The sequence below is a fragment of the Bos taurus genome, chromosome 11 (assembly GCF_002263795.3).
Source record: "Bos taurus isolate L1 Dominette 01449 registration number 42190680 breed Hereford chromosome 11, ARS-UCD2.0, whole genome shotgun sequence".
NCBI classification, from domain to species: domain Eukaryota; kingdom Metazoa; phylum Chordata; class Mammalia; order Artiodactyla; family Bovidae; genus Bos; species Bos taurus.
This window is the reverse complement of record NC_037338.1, coordinates 11,449,025-11,473,154: the sequence shown is the minus strand read 5'-3', so window position 1 is coordinate 11,473,154 and position 24,130 is coordinate 11,449,025. Positions and strand designations below refer to the sequence as shown.

Below are 24,130 nucleotides of genomic sequence, written 5' to 3'. Positions count from 1 at the left end.
GAGGGAGGGAGCAATCACCTCTTCGCTTCTACCTGTACCAGACCTCCAGGCCTTTGCTTATCTTCCTCCCTGCACCTAGAACCATTCCCTGCTTCTTGCCATCCTCCTAGACTTGCCCTCATCTTCAGGGATCTGCCTGCTTCTTCCCTCCTCCCCTCAGCCTCTCCTCCCAGCAGCATCCCCATCTTCATCATTCAATTTTACCCTCATTAATTAATAGAATCACTACATCACTGTTCTTATTATTGTATCTCCTCTGTGCTGTGTTGTGCTCAGTCGCTCAGTAGAGTCTGACTCTGTGACCCCACGGGCTGTGGCCTGCCAGGTTTCTCTGGTACATGGGGATTCTCCAGGCCAGAACACTGGAGTGGGTTGCCTTTCCCTTCTCCAGGGGATCTTCCCAACCCAGGGATCGAACCCAGGTCTCCCTCCTTGCAGGTGGATTCTTTACTGTCTGAGCCACCAGGGAAGCCCAAGAATACTGGAGTGGGTAGCCTATCCCTTCTCCAGGGATCTTCCCGACCCAGGAATCAAACTGGGGTCTCCTGCATTGCAGGCGGATTCTTTACCAGCTGAGCTACCAGGGAAGCCCTTACAATGGGATATCACTTGTCAATTAAAAGGAACCAACTACCATAACAATTATATTAAGCAAAATATATCTTTTGCTTATAAAAAGCAGATATCTCTTTTAGAGACACAATAATGACTCCTGACTCTTTCTTTAGAGTCAGGACAAATATGTTCTCAGAACATCCCTCTGAGGGTGGCATGAAGGTTAATACTATTATTTTATAAATGGAGAAACTGAGGCACAGTGAGGTGGAGACTTGCCTCACGGCAGATACTTGAAAGGGGTATGCTGGGTCCAAATCTAGTCTTCCCACCACAGTCCTCAAACGCTCTCTCTATCGCTGTGCACTAATAGAATGCATACACACACACACACACACACACACACACACACACACACACCCCTAAGAAGCGCCAGCCCTGCCTCGTGCATCAGGACCTCCGTCCCAGCTCCTAGCACAGGGTCCTGAGCAGGGAGGGTCCATTAATTCTCACAAGATGATTCCAGCAGTCCTTTCAAGGAGAGTCAGAACAAACTAGGGCCCTTGCCCTGGGCCAGCAGGGCCCCCTCCCCTCCACCTCCACGGTGGCTGCCATCCTGGCCCCACTCACTTCTCCAGCATGGACATGACGATCGGGGGTAGCACCAGGATGGGCATGGGGAGGACCACTCGTGTCAGCGCTGTCTCCAGCAGGGCCTGAGGGGCAAGCAGAGGCTTGGTGAGCAGGGGCTTCTGGGGGTGGGACAGCTGCCTGGCAGCAAAGCCCGCCCTGGAGCCCCTAGGTGTGTGAACTGCTGCTAAGCACATCTGGCTGAAGGGAATAATTCATGGAATTGCTCGCTAAGCTGTATTCCCCACAACAGAAAAAAGCTCTCCCTGTCTTCCCATCACAGATTCCCATCACCTGCCACGTGTGGGGGAGGGGTGGCAATACAGAGGCAGTCCCAGGAAGAGGCCTGCGCCCAGGGAGGTGCCCGAGTTGGGGGTGAGGGGTGGTGCTGCGGCTGAGAGGAAGCACATGGAGGACTCGAGATGCTCAGAAACAAAGCAGGCGCTGGAAGGACCAGAACAAACTGCTGGGACCTGCTGAGCTGCCTGAGGTTCCTCGTGCCCAGTGAGAACAGAGGTTCCGGGACTGACTTTCTTTTTTGGGCCCTTAAAGCATCTCCTGGCTCTGGAGGAGAGTCTTTCTTAGCGACAAGAGGTCAACTTTGTAGTGGGAAAGGCTTCTGCTGAGTGTCTGTGGTCCCCATAAGGGGTCTGCCTGGGGCCTGGCCCGGGGGGTTCCCTCAGGATCCCCGGGCAGTGGCGGCTGTCGAGGTATAGCTCAGTGGCATCTCTGCATCCTGATGGTCGCTGTGATGCAGGCTCCTGGCTCTCAGAGAAGGCTCAAGGAATGCTTGTAACACGTGGGTCCCTGGAGTCTTTCTCCAGAATGGCAAGGGGCCGGCAGCCTCAAGACAAGGGCAGCCCAGGGCTGCAGAAGAGTTGGGGGTCCCTGCTGTTTGGACCACGTGAAGGAGCTGTCACTATTTGCCACCCTCTCAGGAAGTCAGGAAAGAGAATAGGGCTGGATAGGAGGTTAGGGTCAGGTGGGAAGTTGAGGCTAACTCCCCTCTGATGAGGGGCCGGGGGCTGAATATTTCTCCCAGGAACCTGGGTTCTTCATCATCAGCTGCAGGAAGGCCTGGGAGAGGGTCCCTTCAGTCTCCTGAACAGGTGTAAGGATGTGGGGGTGGGGGGTCAGGCACCCAGAGCCTGTGCAGAAAGCAGAGGATGTGGTGTGGATGCCAGCACCCTCGAGCTCCTTGCCCCTCACAAGCCGTGCACGGACACTTACTTTCCCAGTGGGGTCAGAGGCTTATGGAGATTGCCCCTCGCTGACAGCGCAGTGGCGGCCCCATGTGCAAGCTGATGAGGGAGAGGGGCTGGAGCAGAGGGGACCCAGCACTCGGAGGCTAGAGCAGGACATGACACTAGTTGCCATTAGGATGAAGGCCGGAAAGCACAGGGAGATACATACACAGACTGGAATTTTTTAAAAAATTGCTAGAGTGAGTGAGGCTGGTGAAAAGTGATAGAAGTGAAAGAGGGCCTCCTGAAACAAAATACTCTTCCCCAAACCATCTCCATGGCTTCCTGCAAGCCTGAAATCCCTTCATCTTGGCCACCCTCACTCCCTGGTGACGTATCACCTGCAGAAGTGCCTGTTAGCACAGAACCACAAATCATCCACTTCCACCTGTCCTCTTCTCACCCAGGGGGATATGAAGGCCCCAGGAGCAGGGCTCTAGGTCCTGGGGAAGGGAAAGAAAGCTCCAGGGCGCAGGCGGGGCGGGGCGCGGGGGGCCTCCTCTGCCCTCACCAATTAACAGGTCAGAGAAAGCAGGTCCTAAGGGGCTGGGATAAGAGATGGGGATGCTTCCCAGGGGTGAAGAGGTTGCTGCAGAGAAGCAAGGGTGTCCAAGAGGCAGGGCTGGCGAGGGCCAGACCTGAGGCCTGTGGTTCACATGGATGGGAGTGGGGGGCAGGGGCGGAGAGGCGTGCTCAAGAGGAAAGGCAAGGGCACGGTGGACAGAAACCCCTGGGGAATGATCATGTCAAGGGAAAACTAACCAGAGCCTCCCCACCAGCCCCCTGAGCCCCCAGATGACCCACATGTCTGGCGGCGATCTTGGAGGAGCCCACGAGGTTGCCATCACCGTCCAAGACGTCAATTCCCTCCTCCAGCTCCCCGTATCGCATCAGAACCACGTTGCAGATATTGGCGCTGGCTGGAGAGAGAGAAGGGAGCAGGAGTGAGGGGGGGAGGATGGCATTCTACCTTGTGGAGAAGACCACTGGGTTCCACCCACACCAAGCAACAAAGCTTCTGAATAAATGCCGGGGCTTCCCTGGTAGCTCAGCGGGTAAAGAATCCACCTGCAATGCAGGAGACCCCGGTTCCATTCCTGGGTTGGGAGGATCCCCTGGAGAAGATCCTCTCTGGGTACCCACTCCAGTATTCATGGGCTTCCCTGATAGCTCAGATGGTAAAGAATCCGCCTGCAAGGAAGGAAACCTGGGTTCGATCCCTGGGTTGAGAAGATCCCCTGGAGGAGGGCATGACAGCCCACTCCAGTATTCTTGCCTGGGAGAATTCCCATGGACAAAGGAGCCTGGTGGGCGACAGTCCATGGGGTCACAAAGAGTCGGACACGACTGAGTGACTAAGCACGGCACTGTTCCCATAGTGGGTGGAGGCATGGCTCTGCTGCCTATCAGCCTGGTGAAGGATGTGGGGCTCTTGGGAACCTGGAAAGCAAAGGTGGAAAATAAATAACCAGTGTGAGGGGGGAGGGGAAACTGTTCAGGGCTCAGAGAGCAGCCAGTTGTCCAGGACACTGCTTTCCTCTCCTCAGGGGCAGGCCCCACCGGCAGGCAAAGTGGATGCCCATCCAGGAGGGCTCTGTGGCTTGAAGGCCAATCCCCACTGGTGCCGGACGCTCCACTGTCAGCTCCTCAGTCCCTTGGCTGCCTTTCTGGGCATCCTCTTAAAATGCCAGCTGCCCCCCACACACTTAGCCCTTTGCTCCTCAGAGTGAATCAAGCTCGCAGAGACTTGCTTCCCTGACAGCAGGTGCCAGAGCAGGCAGGAACCTCAGTGCTCACCCAGCACCTCCCCCTCATCATATGGATGGAAGATTGAGGCTCAGAGAGGGGGGTGACTTATCTGAGGCCACACAGCAAAGTGGGACAGAGCTGAAAGGCTACAGTGCCCCATCCTCTGGGTACCCAGGAGATGGACGAGTTTGGGGTGAATGGCATGCCTTCTACATGCTTGATTCAGATGGTTGGGTTTCCATGCCTCCACATCTCAGCTGAGATCATGGGGACCCAGGCTGAGGGGACGGCTCTTAGCTCCTTACTTCAGCAGAGTGTGCCGACTTTGGGGGGCCACCCATCAGCTGGCTTCTCTCCCCTGGGATTCACATGGCTAGGTCTGGGCCCAGGGCCGGGTGTGGGTGCTGACCTCGCCTGAACCCTGGTTCTGCTCCAGGATGGAAGTGGGGGGACTTGGGGATGGTGGGAGGGTGGGCAGTTGGGGGGGTGACAAATGTGGAGCCCGCCTGCTTCACTCCTCCCCCCAAAGCGCCTTGCTGTGTTTAAAGTTTTAATTTTTGCTAATTAATGTCAATTAATTTTGTATAATGAGTGTTTAATTTTGGGGAGTGTGTGAGCCTGGGAGCGACTGCAGTTCTGGGCTGTGAACGCTGATTAGCATCAACACCTGCTGCTTCCTCACTCCCTCCAGTGAGGGGGGGGCGCCAGGGTTTGGGGAACTGGAGGGCGGCAGGGCCTAGTGGGCAGGTGGAGTAGGAGGACCGCAGATGCTCCTGGTGCCCAAGCCAATGCTAGGGAGCAGAGCGGGCCAGGGCGCTTGCAGTTGGGGGACCCGGCCCTGCAGGTGAGGGGCCGCTCGAAGCCCTGAGGGTCTCTGAGCCTCCGTCTCCTGTTTCAGTAAAGCAGGGAGGTGGAATAAACAGAGGGGAAGACCGAGGTACTCTGCAGCCTTTGGAGAAGAAAAGCAGGAGACCCAATACAGTTTTGAAACGTATTTACAGCACATATGCCGTCTCCGAGTAGCTCTCGTGTTTCCACACGACACACAGTCACAGTGGGAGCCATGGGCAGACCTTGTCGGCTTCAGTCCCTGCTGTCTCCACAGCAGCCACACTCCCCTGTCTCAAACAGGGGCTCTCAACCGGGGCTGATTTTGTGAGGCATTTGGCAAAGTTGGAGACATTTTTGATGATCACGATCTGGGGGGGGGGGCGGGCAGGGGTTGTTACTGGCATCTCTGGGTAGACCAGAGACTAAACATCCTTCAATGCACAGGACAGCTCCCGCAGCAAAGAATTATCCAGCCCAACACGTCAGTAGAGTTGATGCTGAAAAGCCCTTGTCTTAAACACACCCAGAGACTGAGAGTCAGGCAGGTGAATCTGAGGTAAGGGAGGAGAGAATGGGAGCCTGGGTTTCAGGCCAGTTGGCCTTGGGTTCCAAGCCTGGCTCTGCATCTCCTGTTCCTCACCCTTAGAGGTGAGCTCCTGATAGCCCCAGGGTCCCTCTAGGGCTTAGGGTCCAGAAGGGCCCCTGGAGAGGCCTGGGGTAGGGGCACCTGGCCTGTGTTAGTGATTTGCCCTCTAGTGGTGGCAGCGATGTACTGCAACCTATCACACCCTTGGGACAGCCAGGCCCTTAAGTACTAGGAGACCCAAGAAAACCTTTGGAGATGATATTGGGGTTTTCTGCCCTGAAAGGCATTAATCTCTGCCCTCTGAGAATACATTCTACCACCACCACCACCACCATTCCAGGAAAGGCAAGGCCACAGGAATGTGGTTCAGGGGAGGAGCAGCTGCCTAAACTCACTCTATGAACTCTGCTCCCTGCCGGCCTCCCAAGTGTGAAAATGGGGATGCGTTTAGTGTGTCCGTGAATTTCTGGGTGCTGGCTGAGCTTACAGGCTTGTCCAGGTAGGGGGAAGCCAGGGACAGCTGAGACATGTCAAGTCCGTCTATGTGCGTGTGTGTGTGTTGACGTGCACGCGCGAGACAGACAGACAAGAGAGAGCATGGTTTGGGAGGTGATGGAGTTGCTCCAGGCTGCGGTGGCATCTCTGCTTTCTGAAATTTCTGAATATGTGATGTGGCCTCAGAAGGATAGAGGAGGTCGTTGGTTCAAACACAAAGCCACTTGAGATGAAAGATAAAGCATGAAAGGAAGTGAAAACCCAGCCTCCTCCCTGTCTGGACCCTTTTGAGAACGACAATGTGCCCCTCTCATCTCAGCTGCGAGATGGAAAAGAGAGAAATCCCTGGAAGCCACTACAGAATGATGGCAACCCCAGGCTCCTCCTGGTGAACACCAACTTTCTTACTGTCAACTCAGACAGCACGTGCCCTGTAATCTCTTCTGTTGACTCTGTACAGTGGTTAGCCATTTACTGAGCACTTGCTGTATGCACCGGTTACTAGCCATCCCTACCTCTGAGCAACGAGAATGCCAGCCTGTTTCAGTGATTCCATTGTCTCTTCCAGAGCTTTAAGTTCTACTGTATTCCTTTCAAACCCTCCCAGATCGCTCTTATCCCGCTCCTGAAAAGTTCAGCTCTAGCAGTATTGTCACTGAGAGACTAAACAAATGAAAAGAGAGAGAGAGACCAACCGTGGGCTGCGGGTCTTCTTTCTATCATACCAGCAAGATCCATTATTGATAGTATCAGCAGGTTAATTAAGCAGTCTGTTAGTGATAATGTTAAGAAAGCTGACACATTTTCAACTCAGATTGACACCATTCAAGACTCAGGCATAACTGATGTTGGAGCAGCGATGCTGGGAGATGTCAGTGGATGAGAGAGAAAGAGAGAGAGAGAAAGCAAGAGAGACTGCTTCATGCTGATGGCGAGCTCAGTGTCAAGGCCTGAGGAAAATATGCTCTTGACTACCGCAGATGTTCTCACATCAGACACACCACGATGCAAAATCATGCAGATTGTGAACAGCTAATGAAGTGCCCGTGTGAAAAGGACAGCGTGGGGAGGAAGAAAGAGCAGCAGACAGAAAGACAAATGTGCAAGAAGGTTCTCAAAAAGAAGACTACAGGGGAGCTTGCCCCTTGAACTAGCACCAGAACAGAGGCATAGATCAATGGAGTTAATAGTCCCGAAACACTCCCAGCTGTAGGGGAAAGGAATTTCTGTAAATGCGGTTGTTATCAACTCACAGGGCAAGGGCCATTCAAAATATGGGGTGGAGCAATGGGCTATTTATCTGGGAAAATCAAACACCGTAACTGCTCTGTTCTAAGAAGCATTTTCTCATATTTTAACAGTGCAAAAATCACAATGTGCCTTACAATGCGTGTGAGACCTTACTTGCTCTTCATCACAACTGCCTGTGCATGGGCGACCTTAGCCACGTGTAGAGGCATCTGTTCATCCAAGTGTCACCTCAGCTGCCCACAGCAATCCACACAGAATTTGAACTTAAACTTAGATTCCTAATTGTTGCCTAAAACATCTTTTTAAAACTTACACTATAATAGAGCATGGACATGAAAAGTTATTGTACATGCAGAAGATCGTCTGCCAGATACCAGGCAATGCAATTAAAGGCAGCAGAAATTGCCAAACCATAGATAGCTACCCTAAAGAAATGCTTGCCCATATGCACAAAGAGACATTTACAAGGATGTTAATTATAGCACTGTTTGTAACAGCAAATAATTAGAAACAGCCTAAATGTCCACCATTAGGGAACTCACACGGGGAGATCGCCAGAACAAACTTATGTGAGCAGACTTACTGAGCATGTACAGGGTGATTTACTGAACGTAAACCACATAACTGGTACACACACGTGTCTGCATAAATCCCTGGATAATGTTCTGGAAGGGTCACACCTCACCAAGTGATCCTCTTGGAAATTAGGGATTATTGAAGGACTTCTACTTTTTTACCCTAAATTTACCTAGACTTTGCATTTTTGCAAAGAGAATGTAACCAGGCTTTTCTTTTCTAAAAGTTGAAAAGGAAATGCCAAACTTCTTAAAGTAGATCAGAAAAATTTCAAACCCCAGCAGGAGTTGGTGTGACCTATGCATGGGTCCTGTACTTAGGCATCTGTTTCAAAAACTTCCTAAAGAAGCTGATTAACTTTAAAAATATTTTTTTCCCTCAAGTAAAGAATAAAATGAAACCACAAGTATAATAAAGTAGGAGTTGAAAAAAAAAACTCAATAATCTTTTATGTGTTTTGAAATTATCCTGTTAATTTAAAAGGGACTAAAAAGGGTCAAGAGTAGAGGCAGAGCTTAGAAAAAGCAGTGCTGGTCATGATGCTGCATTTAACGATCAGTGCCCAAAACAGTATTGTACAATGTGGAAAAGGCTGAGATTCAGACTCTGTGATATTGAAAAAGTGATTTGGATTGAATGTGCATTATATGCTTATTTATTCCTTCAAATGAAATATAGTCCTCTCCTCTTCGGAAAGATTGTTACATTAATGCCTCACAGCTAAGGTATCTTAGAATTAAGAAACAATGGCATCTGATACCTATTTATGAACCATATTACAAGAAATGGGAAGCTTTAAAATATATTATATATGACAAAGGACTACTGATATGAAAGGTCTAATGGAGGGTCATGGTGACTGACTCCCCATAATTAAGTATAAAATCCTTCCCTTGATCTAGGATGGGATGTGTGACCAACTTAGACAATGAGGGGTGTCTGCAGGACTTCTGGGAAAGTCCTCCTCCCACTAAAAAAGAGGTGGTGGTCAGCAGAACCTTCTGTCCTCTGGACAGTGGTGGGTTTGGATGTGAAGTTTGGAATTGCGGTTGCCATCTCACAACCATGAAGGGAGTAAGCCTGAAGATGAAGCCCCTGGCAGAGCAAAGGAAAGACTGGCCTTGATGCCTGAAGGGAGACTTGAGCTCTGTAAAGTAATCATTAGTATTTAAGCCGGTTTGAGTTTGAGGGTTTCTGTTACTTTCAGCCAAAAATGATCACAAAATACATAAAGAGCTTTAACAATTATTAAGAAAAAGATATAGTGATTAACAGACTCAAAGAATGAACTTTAGGTTACCAGGGTCGGGGAAGGGTTGGGGGAGAACAGATTTGGAGTTTGGAATTGACATACACAAACTACTAATAATTAAATCAGATGACCAACACGGACCTACTGTATGGCACAGGGAACTCTGCTCAATATTCTGTAATAACCTAAATAAATGGGAAAAGAATTAGAAAAAGAACAGATATATGTATATATATAACAGAATCACTATGGTGTGTATCTGAAACTAACACAACATTGTCAATCAACCATATTCCAATATAAGATAAAAATTAAAGAGAAAAATACAATGATCAAACTCACTGAAAAATATTTAAGTAAAAATTCATAAAAGAAATACTTTTAAATATTTTAAAATTCAATGAATGTGGACTTACAATCGTCAAAGACTGATTTTTGAATCTAAGAAAAAAATTAACCTGCAAGAGTTCTTCATCTTTGGGTGCAAGCAAAAAATAAGGGAGTTTGACTCATTGGTTTAATGGTTTACAAATAGCTTGGGCTTGTTTTCTCACTTTGTTGATGGTGTCTTCTGTCATGCAGTTTAACACACATATGTGTTTGTGTATGCTCAGTCACGCAGTCATGTCTGACTCTTTTTGACCTCATGGACTATAGCCCACCTGGTTCCTCTGTCCATGGAATTTCCCAGGCAAGAATACTGCAGTGGTTTGTCATTTCCCATTCCAGGGGATCTTCCTGATCCAGGGATCAAACCCATGTTTCTTGTGTCTCCTGAACTGGCAGGCAGACTCTTTACCACTACACCACCTGGGAAGCCCTTTAACATACAATAGATCGTCATATATGTTGCCAAATAAGCAATCCTTTCCTCTCTGGTATATACTTTTTGTATTTCCAAGAAACTCTGTCCTTACTCCAAAAATGTTCATCTACATTTCCTTCTAGAAGCCTTAACATTTTACTGTGCACATTTAGGTCTTCAATCTGTCTGCAATTTGTTGGACTGCAAGGAGATCAAACCAGTCAATCCTAAAGGAAATCCATCCTTAATATTCATTGGAAGGACTGATGCTGAAGCTGAAGCTCCAATACTTTGGATACCTCATATAACAAGCTAACTCATTGGAAAAGACCCTAATGTTGGGAAAGATTGAGGCAAAAGAAGGAAGGGGTGGAAGAGGATGAGATGGTTAGCTAGCATCACCAAATCAACGGACATGAATTTGAGCAAACTCTAGGAGACAGTGAAGGACAGGGGAGCCTGGCATGCTGCAGTCCATGGGATCCCAAAGAACAGACAAGACTTAGCAACTGAACAATAAATGAAAAGAAATCTCCTTCTCTCTCTTCTATTTGGAAACCCAAATGCCCAGTGAAGTTAGGAAAAGATTCTCAACCATACTGTGAATTGGAAAGCACAAATTAAAATGAGAAAGATCCATTTCAGATGGATAAAATTTAGTTTTAAAAATTGATAATAGGAAGGAGGGTTCAGAATGGGGAACACATGTATACCTGTGGTGGATTCATTTTGATATATGGCAAAACCAATACAATATTGTAAAGTTAAAAAATAAAATAATAAAAAAAAATTGATAATAGCAAATGTTGAAGAAGATGTAGGGAAACAAAAATCACCCTTGCAGGCAGAGTAAAAGCCAGTCTGCTCATTTGGTGCAGGTAGAGATGGCCTTGCTCCTTGGAAGAAAAGTTATGACCAATCTAGTTCAGTTTAGTTCAGTCACTCAGTCATGTCCAAATCTTTGCGACCCCATGGACCACAGCATGCCAGGCCTCCCTGTCCATCACCAACTCCCGGAGTTTACCCAAACTCATGTCCATCGAGTCAGTGATGCCATACAACTATCTCATCCTCTGTCGTCCCCTTCTCCTCCCGCCTTCAACTTCCCAGCATCAGGGTCTTTTCCAATGAGTCAGCTCTTTGCATCAGGTGGCCAAAGTATTGGAGTTTCAGCTTCAACATCAGTCCTTCCAATGAACACTCAGGACTGATCTCCTTTAGGATGGATTGGTTAGACCTTCTTGCAATCCAAGGGACTCTCAAGAGTCTTCTCCAACACCACAGTTCAAAAGCATCAATTCTTCGGTGCTCAGCTTTCTTTATAGTCCAACTCTCACATCCATACATTACTACTGGAAAAACCACAGCCTTGACTAGATGGACCTTTGTTGGCAAAGTAATGTCTCTACTTTTGAATATGCTATCTAGGTTGGTCATAACTTTCCTTCCAAGGAGTAAGCGTCTTTTAATTTCATGGCTGCAGTCACCATCTGCAGTGATTTTGGAGCCCCAAAAAATAAAGTCAGCCACTGTTTGTACTGTTTCCCCATCTATTTGCCATGAAGTGATGGGACCAGATGCCATGATCTTAGTTTTCTGAATGTTGAGCTTTAAGCCAACTTTTTCACTCTCCTCTTTCACGTTCATCAAGAGGCTCTTCAGTTCTTCACTTTCTGCCATAAGGGTGGTATCATCTGCATATCTGAGGTTAATGATATTTCTCCCAGCAATCTTGATTCCAGCTTGTGCTTCATCCAGCCCAGCGTTTCTCATGATGTATCTGAATATAAGTTAAATAAGCAGGGTGACAATATACAGCCTTGACGTAGTCCTTTTCCTATTTGGAACCAGTCTGTTGTTCCATGTCCAGTTCTAACTGTTGCTTCCTGACCTGCATACAAGTTTCTCCTGTATAGCAAGTCAGGTGGTCTGGTGTTCCCATCTCTTTCAGAATTGTCCACAGTTTAGCAGGATCCCCACAGTCAAAGGCTTTGGCATAGTCAATAAAGCAGAAATAGATGTTTTTCTGGAACTCTCTTGCTTTTTTGATGATCCAACGCACGTTGGCAATTTGATCATTGGTTCCTCTGCCTTTTCTAAATCCAGCTTGAACATCTGGAAGTTCACGGTTCACATATTGCTGAAACCTGGCTTGGAGAAATTTGAGCATTACTTTGCTAGCGTGTGAGATGAGTGCAATTGTGCGGTAGTTTGAGCATTCTTTGGCATTGCCTTTCTTTGGGATTGGAATGAAAACTGACCTTTTCTAGTCCTGCGGCCATAGCTGAGTTTTCTAAATTTGGTGGCATATTGAGTGCAGCACTTTAACAGCATCACCTTTTAGGATTTGAAATAGCTCTACTGGAATTCCATCACCTCCACTAGCTTTGTTCATAGTGGTGCTTCCTAAGGCCCACTTGATTTCATATTCCAGGATGTCTGACTCTAGGTGAGTGATAACACCATCGTGATTATCTGGGTCATGAAGATCTTTTTTGTACAGTTCTTCTGTGTATTCTTGCCACCTCTTCTTAATATCTTCTGCGTCTGTTAGGTCTATACCATTTCTGTCCTTTATTGTGCCCATCTTTGCACGGAATGTTCCCTCGGTGTCTCTAATTTTCTTGAAGAGATCTCTAGTCTTTCCCATTCTATTATTTTCCTCTATTTCTTTGCAATGATCACTGATGAAGGCTTTCTTATCTCTCCTTGCTATTCTTTTGGAACTCTGCATTCAAATGGGTATATCTTTCCTTCTCTCCTTTGATTTTTGACTCTCTTCTTTTCACAGCTATCTGTAAGCCCTCCTCAGACAGCCATTTTGCTTTTTTTCATTTCTTTTTATTGGGGATGGTCTTGATCCCTGTCTTCTGCACAATGTCATGAACCTCCATCCATAGTTCATCAGGCACTCTGTCTATCAGATCTAGTCCCTTAAATCTATTTGTCACTTTCATTGTATAATCATAAGGGATTTTATTTAGGTCATACCTGAATGGTCTAGTGGTTTTCCCCACTTTCATCAATTTAAGTCTGAATTTGGCAATAAGGAGTTTATGATCTGAGTGACAGTCAGCTCCCGGTCTTGTTTTTGCTGACTGTATAGAACTTCTCCATCTTTGGCTGCAAAGAATATAATCAGTCTGATTTCGGTGTTGGCCATCTGGTGATGTCCATGTGTAGAGTCTTCTCTAGTATTGTTGGAAGAGGATGTTTGCTATGACCAGTGCATTCTCTTGGCAAAACTCTATTAGCCTTTGTCCTGCTTCATTCTGTATTCCAAGACCGAATTTGCCTGTTACTCCAGGTGTTTCTTGACTTCCTACTTTTGCATTCAAGTCCCCTATAATGAAAAGGACATTGGGTGTTAGTTCTAGAAGGCCTTGTTGGTCTTCATAGAACCGTTCAACTTCAGCTTCTTCAGCATTACTGGTCAGGGCATAGACTTGGATTACTGTGATACTGAATGGTTTGCCTTGGAAATGAACAGAGATCATTCTGTCATTTTTGAGTCTGCATCCAAGCACTGCCTTTTGGACTCTTTTGTTGACCATGATGGCTACTCCATTTCTTTTAAGGGATTCCTGCCCACAGTAGTAGATATAATGGTCATCTGAGTTAAATTCACCCATTCCAGTCCATTTTAGTTCGCTGATTCCTAGAATGTAGATGTTCACTCTTGCCATCTCCTGTTTGACCACTTCCAATTTGCCTTGATTCATGGACCTAACATTCCAGGTTCCTATGCAATATTGCTCTTTACAGCCTTGGACCTTGCTTCTATCACAGTCACATCCACAACTGGGTGGTGTTTTCACTTTGGCTCCGTCCCTTCATCCTTTCTGGAGTTATTTCTCCACTGGTCTCCAGTAGCATATTGGGCACCTACCCACCTTGGGGGGGGTTCATCTTTCATTGTCCCATCTTTTTGCCTTTTCATACTATTCATGGGGTTCTTAAGGCAGGAACACTGAAGTGGTTTGCCATTCCCTTCTCCAGTGGACCACATTTTGTCAGAACTCTCCACCATGACCTGACCATCTTGGGTGTCTCTATATGGCATGGCTTAGTTTCATTGAATTAGACAAGGCTGTGGTCCATGTGATCAGCTTGGCTAGTTCTCTGTGACCAACCTAGACAGCATATTAAAAAGCAGAGACATTACTTTGCTGACAAAGGTCTGTCTAGTAAAAGCTGTGGTTTTTCCAGTAGTCATGTATGGATGTGAGAGTTGGACTATAAAAAAGCGGAGAGCCAAAGAATTGATGCTTTTGAACTGTGGTGTTGGAGAAGACTCTTGAGAGTCCCTTGGACTGCAAGGAGATCAAACTAGTCAATTCTAAAGGAGATCAGTCCTGAATATTCTTTGGAACAACTGTTGCTGAAGCTGAAACTCCAATACTTTGGTCATCTGATGTGAAGAACTGACTCATTGGAAAAGACCCTGATGCTGGGAAAGATTGAAGGCAGGAGGAGAAGGGGATGACAGAGGATGAGATGGTTGGATGGCATCACCGACTCAATGGACATGAGTTTGAGCAAGCTCCGTGAGTTGGTGGTGGACCGGGAAACCTGACGTGCTGCAGTTCCTAGGGTCGCAAAGAGTTGGACACGACTGAGAGACTGAAGTGAACTGAACTGAGAGATGGGCATTACCTCTGACGTGATCATTTCACTTCTCTGTACTGACCCTCGACCGCTGATTCTCAGTACTGGCTGCACAACCGAAACCAAATCGGAGGAAGGACCCAGATGTCTGCATCGCTTTTTAAAGCTCCCAAGGTGGTTGTTTGAAACCTCTGGCCTAGAGAAGCTCCTACTCGTGTGCACATGGATGCGTGTACAAGGCTGGCTGGTGCAGTGCTACATATAATAGTGAGAAACTGCAAACAGCCTGGATGTTCCCAATTAGTCTTCAGAAGCTGAGATGAATGCATATGTATTAACACAGATAAATCTCAAAACCACAACGAAGAGCAAGTTTAAAAGGGTTCAGCACAACATAATGTAAACTTAACATATAAACAATACAATTTCTGGTTTATGATACAGACACATAAGATACAGTATAAAGACACAAATGGGGAAGGTGTAAGTCAATAGCCTTCGTCAAGAAAGAAGAAGGAAAACAGAATTAAAAAAGCAGAGGGCAGAGAAAGCTTTGGGTGCATCTAATATTTTATTCTCTATTTCCTATAATATTCCATATGTTTGAAAGAATATATCACAATCTTTAAAAAAGCCACAGATGAATTATTGTGGCTATTAAAAGGATAAGTTGGAATTTTATGACTGTCATGGAAAGACATCCAAAATTGATTGTGAAGTTAAAAAGAGATTTATGACGAGTATACACAGTATGATCCTACTTATATCAAATATATATTTATATTGGCATGTTTATAGTATATAAATACAATAAACAGGCAGAGATTCCTATAATTTGAGGTATTTATTTGAATTTGGAGGGATATATACCAAACTTATCTCTGAGGAGAGAAGTGAAATTGTTTAACTTATATAATAATCAAGTATTATCAGAAAAAAAAGAACAATTTTTATTAAAACAAAACCCAAAACACTCTAGTGGAAATCAGGAGACTTGAGCTCCAAGCTCTCCAGACTCCACTTCTTCTCTCTTCTTATTTTGCAGGTAACAAGTGCATACAGTAAACAATCCAAATCACGAAAAAGAGTAAATAATAGAAAGTAAGTCTCCTTCCAATCCCTGACCTTTAGTTTAGTCCCCTCCCCTTAGGCAGCCACTGTAGCCATATTCTCATGTCCCTGCCAGACATGGTCTATTTACAAGCAGACATGTATGTATTGATACATCATTCCTTATGTGTACACACACACTTGAATCACACCAGACTATACAGCCTTGTCTTTGGAGGAGTGGCTATCAGATGGGAGTGTGTACCCTAATACTTGCTGGATTTCGTGATACCCCTCACATTCTGCCTGTGAGGCCGGGCTGTATGGCACATGTGTGGTACATTCACGCATGCTTCAGTTGCTTCAGTCGTGTCTGACTTTTAGAGACCCCATGGACTTAGCCCACCAGCCTCCTCTGTCCATGGGATTCTCCAGGCAAGAATACTGGAGTGGGTTGCCATGCCCTCCTCCAGGGGATCTTCCCAACCCAGGGAAGACCCTGGGTCTTCAAACCCAGGTTTGAAGAGACCTCAAACCCAGGGTCTTCAAACCCAGGTTGAAGAGACCTCAAACCCAGGTCTCTTCCGTCTCCTGCATTGCAGGTGGATTCTTTACCACTGAGCCACCAAGGAAGCCCTATGGCACATATTTTCCTTTAAATAGCATGAGAATTTGGGGAGAATTTCACAACCCATACTGAAGTGTCACAAACTCAGGACTAGGAATTTCTGGGTTGAAAAATCAGCCTGTAAATAGGTATAGGCTGACTCTGAAGTTTGGGATCTCCTAACAAAAGATTTTTGCTGACACATTCATTTTCTGAAAAGCACCCTTTTATCACAGCTCCTCCCTAGCTGACGATTGTTCAATAATCCCCCATTAATCATAAACTAAAGCTTGAACTCTCAGCTAGTATTCAGGGCCCCAAAATGCCCTTTCCCTGCCTGGCCCACCACAACCAGGCCCCCTCCTTTCACATTCATAACCCCTCCTCCGCTGTCTTGGGCTTCCCCACCTCTTCTACATCTGGTCGTCTCTGCCTTCCAGATTTCAGGAATTAGAAGATAACTGAATTGGAAGGTCACTCATTCAACAAGCACTCTCTAAGTACCTACTATATGCCAGGTTCTAAGCAATCTGCCCACAACAGATGACTTGGTCACACAAAAGTGCCTCTCTCAGATTTTTGTACCAAGCTGATACTCAGGTGCTTCTCTATCTCAGGAGTCAGGCAGCTCATTCCACCAATAGACTGTCAGTTTTTCAGAAGATCCTGCTACTCTTTTTGTCTCCACTCCCAGTGCTATTCTGCCTGTGTAGGATCTAGAACTAAAGAGACACCCTTGTTCTGGCCACTGTCTCTAACATGCAGCTGAAGCCAGGCAGCCTCATCAGAGCCACACACCACATGTCTGTATCTGTATGTTAGTTGCTCAGTCATGTCCAGCTCTTTAAGACCCCATAGACTGTAGCCCATCAGGCTCCTCTGTCCACGGATTCTCCAGGCAAGAATACTGGAGTGAGTTGCCATTTCCTTCTCCAGGGGACTTTCCCGACCCAGGGATCAAACCCGGGTCTCCCCCATTGCAGGCTTTACCGTCTGAGTTACTAGGGAAGCCCAACACACCACTTGGGTGGACCTGTTTCAGGCATACAGTCCACAAAATCCCCAGGCGTTATCCAAAGTACCCCAATCAAATCAAGTTCAGCACCTCCACACTTGTGCAGCTGCATTTTTTGAATAGTGAGCCTTACATCAAACCTTGTGAGATCTTTTTGGACCCTGGTAGGTGGCTCAGTGGTAAAGAATCTGCCTGCCAATGCAGGATATGCAGAAGACCTGGGTTTGATCCCTGGGTTGAGAAGATCCCCTGGAGGAGGAAATGGCAACCCACTCCAGTATTCTTGCCTGGAGAATACCATGGATAGAGGAGCCTGGTGGGCTAGAGTTTATGGGCTCTCAAAGAGTTTAACATGACTGAATGAGTGCGCACACACACACCCTTGCCCATGAATTCATAATCATTGCCAAGTTGCTATCTCCATTCCTTGTGTGTGACCCCTTGACCTCCTCTGACCAAGGCAGGTATAAAATGAGTGAGGGGACAAGGCTGAAGGCGGAGCCCTAGAACACACCACTGGGGGGCTTCCCCTTGCTTGACTCGGGCCCACTGGCCCTGTCCTCTTGGGGCCTGACACACTCCAGGGCCCCATGCCAGTTCTAGGGCCCTGATCCTGGCACCCAGCCTGGCCCGCCTCCCCACCCAGATCCAAACAAGAAAGGCTGAAGAACGTGCCCAGGGTGACCGAGTCATCCACCCTAGGCCTGCCCACTGAGTGAATGACAGTGACCACAAAAACTTGCACGAGAAAACAAAACGTTCAAAAAAAAAATTTTTTTAAAACACACCACAATAAATTCTAAGCAGCCACAATGCGGCTACCAATGTCATCTAAGGTGACACAATGTGGTCACCAATGTCATCAGGGTGGAGTTTCACTTCTGGGTGCCCAGTTTCAAGCCATTTTTACTAAAACGTTCATCTGCTCACTGTACAAACCCACCCAGAACGCTAGGTGCCGAGCAAAGAGCGGGGCTGGGGGTTGGTGATGAATGAGATCCAGTCCCTGTCTTGGAGAGCTCACAGTCTGATGAGGGAGGCGGACTCAAAAACAAAATGAGCAGTTCCAGGACAGACCAAGGCACATGCAGGGTGCTGGTGTAATCCTGACTGCGGCTCCCAGGGAGGGCTTCCTGGAGAAGGTGGTGTCTGGAGTGAGAGATGAAGGCCTGACAGCCAAGAGAAGGCAGAGAGTGGGAAGAGCAGGCACTCTAGTCAAACAGGGCCTTGTGCAAGGGCCTGAGGCCCAGACAGAAGGGGAGTCACAAGATTTGCCACAGTGCGACAGGGTTCAAGCAAAGCCAGAGGCCACGTCCAAAAGGTGACTCAGGGCCTTGAGGCTGCCTAAGGCGGGTGGATGCAACATTAAGTATCACTGAGCCAGACAGAGGGGGGGTAAGTCACAAGGCCCAGGACACAGCGGGCACAGGTGCACCCTGCTGCCTTCCAACCACAGGGATGGAGGAGGCGACGCCCAGGGATGGACCGCAGGGCTTGGGCACACTGCCAGGGCCACGTCCTGGTGAAGGAAGAGGGCGGATTGAGCACCAGGAGAAGAGCGGGAAAATGAAGGGGGAATCAATGACAGGAAGACCCGTGGTCTGGGGTGAAGGGAAGCATAGAGACGGGGGTGGAGGTGGGGCACTCTGGGTATGAAGCAACAGAAGACCTCCCCCAAAGGCTGCCCAGACACCCCGAGCAGCAGACTCCCTGCTGAACACAGAGACTTCTTCATGGCAGTGAAATAAGCTGTGACATTTAATGTAAGGGACTGCTGCCAACAGCACACGATGAAGTGACTTTCCACAAAGGGATAATTGAGGCTCCATGCAGGAGGGTTATTCCCGTGCAAGGAGCTGACCGGCTAGTACTGAGGCTCAGGCCTCCCCCATCGGGGGCTCAGGCCCAGAGGGTGCCCTGAGCACATGACACTACCTGTCCACTGCTCCACGCGGATGCAGCCAGGCAGCCTGGGGGTGACCTTCAGAGCCGCCTACCCTGCCCCACGCCACATCCACAGAGCCGGGCACACAGGTGCACTGCCAGGTAACATCCGGGCCTCCACCTCTCAGCTCCAGGCCACAGTCCCTGCCATGCCCACTTCTCACCAGGTGGGTCTATGCCTCTTCCCTGGTGTCCTATCATGGAACTAGCACCTGCCTCTGACCCTGCCTGCCACTCCTCCAGGCTCCCACCCCAAGGACTCACAAGAAGGCTGTTTGTGGAGCCCGCCTCCCCTGGAATGGACTCTGCTCGTGGAGACTGGTGGCTGGACCTGGGGGCGGGGGTATTTTTCCAACACCTCCTCGATTGACCTTTAATTACACTGTTTGCCCAGCTCCCCAAACCATTAACTTCCACCTCACAGCAATTGCACATCAATTAATGGAGGGCCTGCTCTGAGCTCCAGCTCCTCAACACAATTAAGCGTGACAGTCCACAAATAAGAAAGAACTGAAGAATTAATTAAGGTCTAAACAAATTAATTACCAGTCCCCAATCAATTCCAATGCCAGCACACATGCTCCTGGGCTCACCGGCTTTCCTAACATCTCCACATATAAATAGAAAGTGAGATTTCCCACATGATTGCTGTTCTAGACCAGGGCACGGCGAGGCCCCGAAACCACCTTGAGGGAGAGAATTGGCTGCAGTGAGTGTCCTTGGGGCTTCCCACGTACTCAGCACACACTCACGCACACACATCAGTCACACACATGTGTGCACAGCCCTAGCTGAAAAATGAGGGGAGAACTGGTGGAGTGCTCCAGGTGGCAGAGTGCTCCAGGTGGCAGAGTGCTCCTGGTGGCAGAGTGTCTGGGGCTTGGCACACCCAGGGAAGACCTGAGGTGACTGTCACGGAGGCCCCCACGGGGAAGGGCCGAAGCTCTGGCCTGATGCCAGAGAGGGGTGGGTGCGGCATGAATCAGGCGTCCTGTGCCCAGTCTCGAACCTCTCTCCTGGGCAGCAGTGGGGCGCCTCCGGACTTCAAGGTGGATCAGGACAGGGCAAAGCAGTGGAAAGAAGCAGCTGGCCCCAAGAGCTTCCTTGCTCCCCAGAGCCTGAGTCCCCAGCCCACCCAGGGGAGAGGAGGGAGGGATGTGGCCGCTGAGCACAGGGCACCTGGGCCCTCTCAGGACCCTCTCTCACCCTGAATGGGAGACCCTCTGCTGCTCCACCCTCCCACCCCCACCCTGGCAATCAGGGCTTGATTTGATCACTTTCACTTGCCTCAACCTGCTCCCCATGTGCACTGAGGGCTCCATGAGTTCTGTCTCTCCATTAGTCCGGGGGTCCAGAGGACCAACAAGCTCTGAGAAGACTTGGTGGCCAGCCAAGAGGTGGACGCCTGGAGGGCCCTAGGCCCTGTCAGTGTGCAGTGGGGCAGACAGGTACTCTGGCTGGCTGGAGGCCCCAGGGGATAAGGTTCAGGAGGCCAAGTGCAGGAACTATTCAGTGGCCTAAGGGGACCAGGGGGCTTTTAAGCCCCTAGGGGGTGAGGTGCAACGCCTGTTTACCCTGAACACTACTGTGTCCGTCTCGGCTAGGGGAGTCAGCAAATGCCATTGCAGGTGGGCCTAGGATGGGCATTGGAGGCCAGAGAGATGGAAGCCCACATGTCGGAGAGGAGAAAAGGGGCAGGGTGTGGAAGGCAGGCACACAGCCAGGACTTGGACAGCAGTCTGAGGAAGCAGGCAGAAAGGGCCCATTGCTGTTAGGATCCTGGTGAGCTAGGACCATCAGGGCTGCAGACCTCACCACGAGCACCCCGTGCAACCGGCTAGGGACGCAGGGCTGCACGACCCTCTGTGACGGCTGGACCAGACTCCGCCCCAGCAATAAGATAGGAGAGGAATCGGCTGGAGCCCAAAGAGGGACAGGTCAGAAAGCCTCGGAAAAGGTCAAACCTGAGAGCAGGGGCCCTTCTCCTGAGGGAGCCCCCAGAGAGGTTAAGACCACTTCCAAGGTCACACAGCAAGATAGCTGGCCGAGCAAGGCTGCAATGGGTCCCAGTAGAGTCCTTATCTGAAGTTTGGCTCAAGGACAGATTACATCTCAGCTGAGACCAAGATCCAGTCCAGTGCAGCTGAGAGCTGCCCCCTCCTCAGGCTGCATCTGACCCCCCAGCTCAGGACGGCGAGGAACACCAGATCGGCCGCTGTGTTCACGCAATTAGGCCCCTTAACAAAGTCAGATCTAAAGAGTTATTCCATTAATGGCCCACACCAAAAATAGCTGAGAGTTCATTAAAAGTGTGGAGTTGCTATAGCAATTATCTGGGTCGGCTGAGGATCAGCCGGGTGGCTGGTCCTGGGAGTTCGTTAGCCTCCGGGCCCAGGAGGAGGTGGGGCTGCTCAACAATGATCTCTCACCTACTCACAGGGGCTTTTCAGGTGCTTCAAAGCCCTTTCTGAAGAACAGAGCTAGTCTGAGGTCTCATCTGCTCCTCACTCAGCTCAAGGCTGTGGAAAAGTAGGTACTGGTGCCCACATCTTACAGATGGGGAAGCTGAGCCCTGGAGGTGAAGAACAGGGTTGGGACCATGAGCTTGGGTCTCACACCCTGCTCTTCAGACCGAGTCTTGGCACCAGGGAGCTCACAGGACCTCTTGCCCCTTCTGGGCGTGCCCCAGCTTTGTCCTCTGGCATCAGATGGGGGCTCGATGTTGTGGTTCAAACACTTCTTTCTCCTCTTGTACCTTCTCCCCAAATAAAGTGTAGGCTTCTTAGGAGCCTGGCTGCGCTTTATGGGATCTCAGGGCCCAGACCTGGGGCATCTATTGTGAATTCATGACTCCAAGACCAGCAAAGGCTCTGCTGAAAGCAAGTGAAAACACCTACACACATACACACGCACGCACACACACACTCACACACACACACACACACACCCCTACCCATCCCTATGATTAGAGGCCCCTGAAACATAAAGGGCTTGGAGCACCAGATTTAGTGGGAGCCTTGAAACTTCTTTTGTGTCAGGAACCCGAGGCCCCTACACCCCTCTCCAAATAATGTCTCTAAAGTTTATGCTTTACAAGCCAAACAAGTGGGATTACAAGGAGATTATATTGAAATAAATTATCAAAATATTTTTTCAATTGTGATATAGTAAATAGATGTGCTTTTAAACTACTGAATTAAAAAAAAAACAAGATCTTTAAGTGGATCTATCAACTTATAATTTGGGGTTAGTGTTAAGCACAAATGGTATTTTTAAGATCTCTGTAACAACTGTAATAGGACATGAAAATACCTGTGATTTCTACTGGGGAGAGTCACGGTCCTGCTTTCTACTGCAATTTGCTGCCTATATTCACAATGGAAGGAAATGTTACATTTCAGTTTGTTGTTTACTTGCTGAGTCATGTCCGACCCTTTTGTGACCCCCTGGACTGTAGCCCACCAGGCTCCTCTGTCTGTGGGCTTTCCCAGGCAAGAACACTGGAGTGGGTTGCCGTTTCCTTCTCTGGGGGATCTTCCCGACCCAGGGATAGAACCTACATCTCCTGCGTTGGCAGGCGGATTCTTTACCCCATCACCCTTTCTTCTCCCTGCATACATTTTCCTCCAGTTGCCGAAGGCAGAACTCCCCCCACCTCAGTGTCAAGAGAGGCTTGGAGGGGCCTTCCAGCTCCCCAGAGCCCAGCAGCCCACGTGCCCAGACATCCCTGTGCACACGTGCACAGAAGCTTCTCTCTGTGCAAGGCTTACCTACGGCAGGGAATGGCACAAATCTCTGGACGAGAAGGCGGGTGGCCGGGGTGAACTTGTTGGCTTTCTGAACCAGGACATTAAGGCCCACCTTCGAAAGAGAAAACAGAGAGAGTGTGTGCTGCTGCAGCGGCCTGGGGAGGAAGGGGCAGGCAGGGGAAGAGCAGAGAGTGAGGGCCACCGTCTTGCCCTACAACTGCACCCCAGACCCACATCCTCAGCCCCACCTGAGGCTGCCGAGCCCCAGTGCGGCTCCTTAAAGCATCACTGCCCAGGCGTCCCAGTGAACTGGCCTGGGAGATAGCTACACACACACACGCAGGCACACAGCCTCCTTGGGGACAGGACAAGAGATGGTAGGATGGTTGCTGTCAGAAGAATATATAAGCTGGAAGTAGGTGAAGTATAGGACGCCCCTCATTCCTACTCAGCTTCTTTTTTTTAACTTTTTATTTTATACTGGAGTGTGGGTGTGTGTGTTAAATCGCTTCAGTCGTATCCGATGCTTCGCGACCCAACAGAATAGACCACCAGGCTCTTCTGCCTACGGGATTCTCCAGGCAAGCATGCTGGAGTGGATTGCCATTTCCTTCTCCAGGGGATCTTCCTGAGCCAGGGATCAAACTCGCATTTCTCGTCTCCTGCATTGGCAGGCGGGTTCTTCACCACTAGAGCAGGCTGGGAAGCACGGCTGATGAAGAAAGTTGCGTTGGTTTCAGCTGTATAGTAATGTGATTCAGTTATACATATACATGTATCTATTCTTTTTCAAATTCTTCTCCCATTCAGATTGTTATATAATATTGAGAAGAGTTCCCTGTGCTATATAGTACGACCTTGTTGGTTATCCATTTTAAATATAGCAGTGGGTACATGTCAATCTCCCAGCCCCCCAACCTTTGCCCTCCCTGCCCAGTAGCTGTCAGTTCATTCTCTAAGTCCGTGAACCTTTTCTGTCTTCCAGCGTCTTAAGCACCACATTTCTGGGGTCCCACTGTGAGCCCAGCCATAGGCCTGGCCAGACTGAGAGGGCTCAACACAGGGAGACCCATAGGTGACTGGAGAGCTAAGCAGAGCCACCCAGAGCAGGATGGGGGCTCAGTGGATATCCTGGGCTCAGTGACCACCTTCAGACTCTAGCTCCCTTCACTCAGGCCGGGGC

General features: G+C 48.8%; 1 protein-coding gene across 4 annotated transcripts in view; it reads right to left on the bottom strand.

The window, feature by feature from the left end:
* The window catches only part of SFXN5 (sideroflexin 5), a 126,644-nt gene that overhangs the window by 25,134 nt on the left and 77,380 nt on the right, over positions 1–24,130 (bottom strand). For 2 of the 4 annotated variants that reach the window (XM_005212505.5, XM_024998802.1), the window contains 3 exons: positions 22,969–23,059; positions 3,234–3,349; positions 1,186–1,271 (listed from right to left, as the gene is read on the bottom strand). In XM_005212505.5, coding sequence (XP_005212562.1) covers positions 1,186–1,271; positions 3,234–3,349; positions 22,969–23,059 — 293 coding nt within the window. 4 annotated transcript variants of the gene reach the window in all.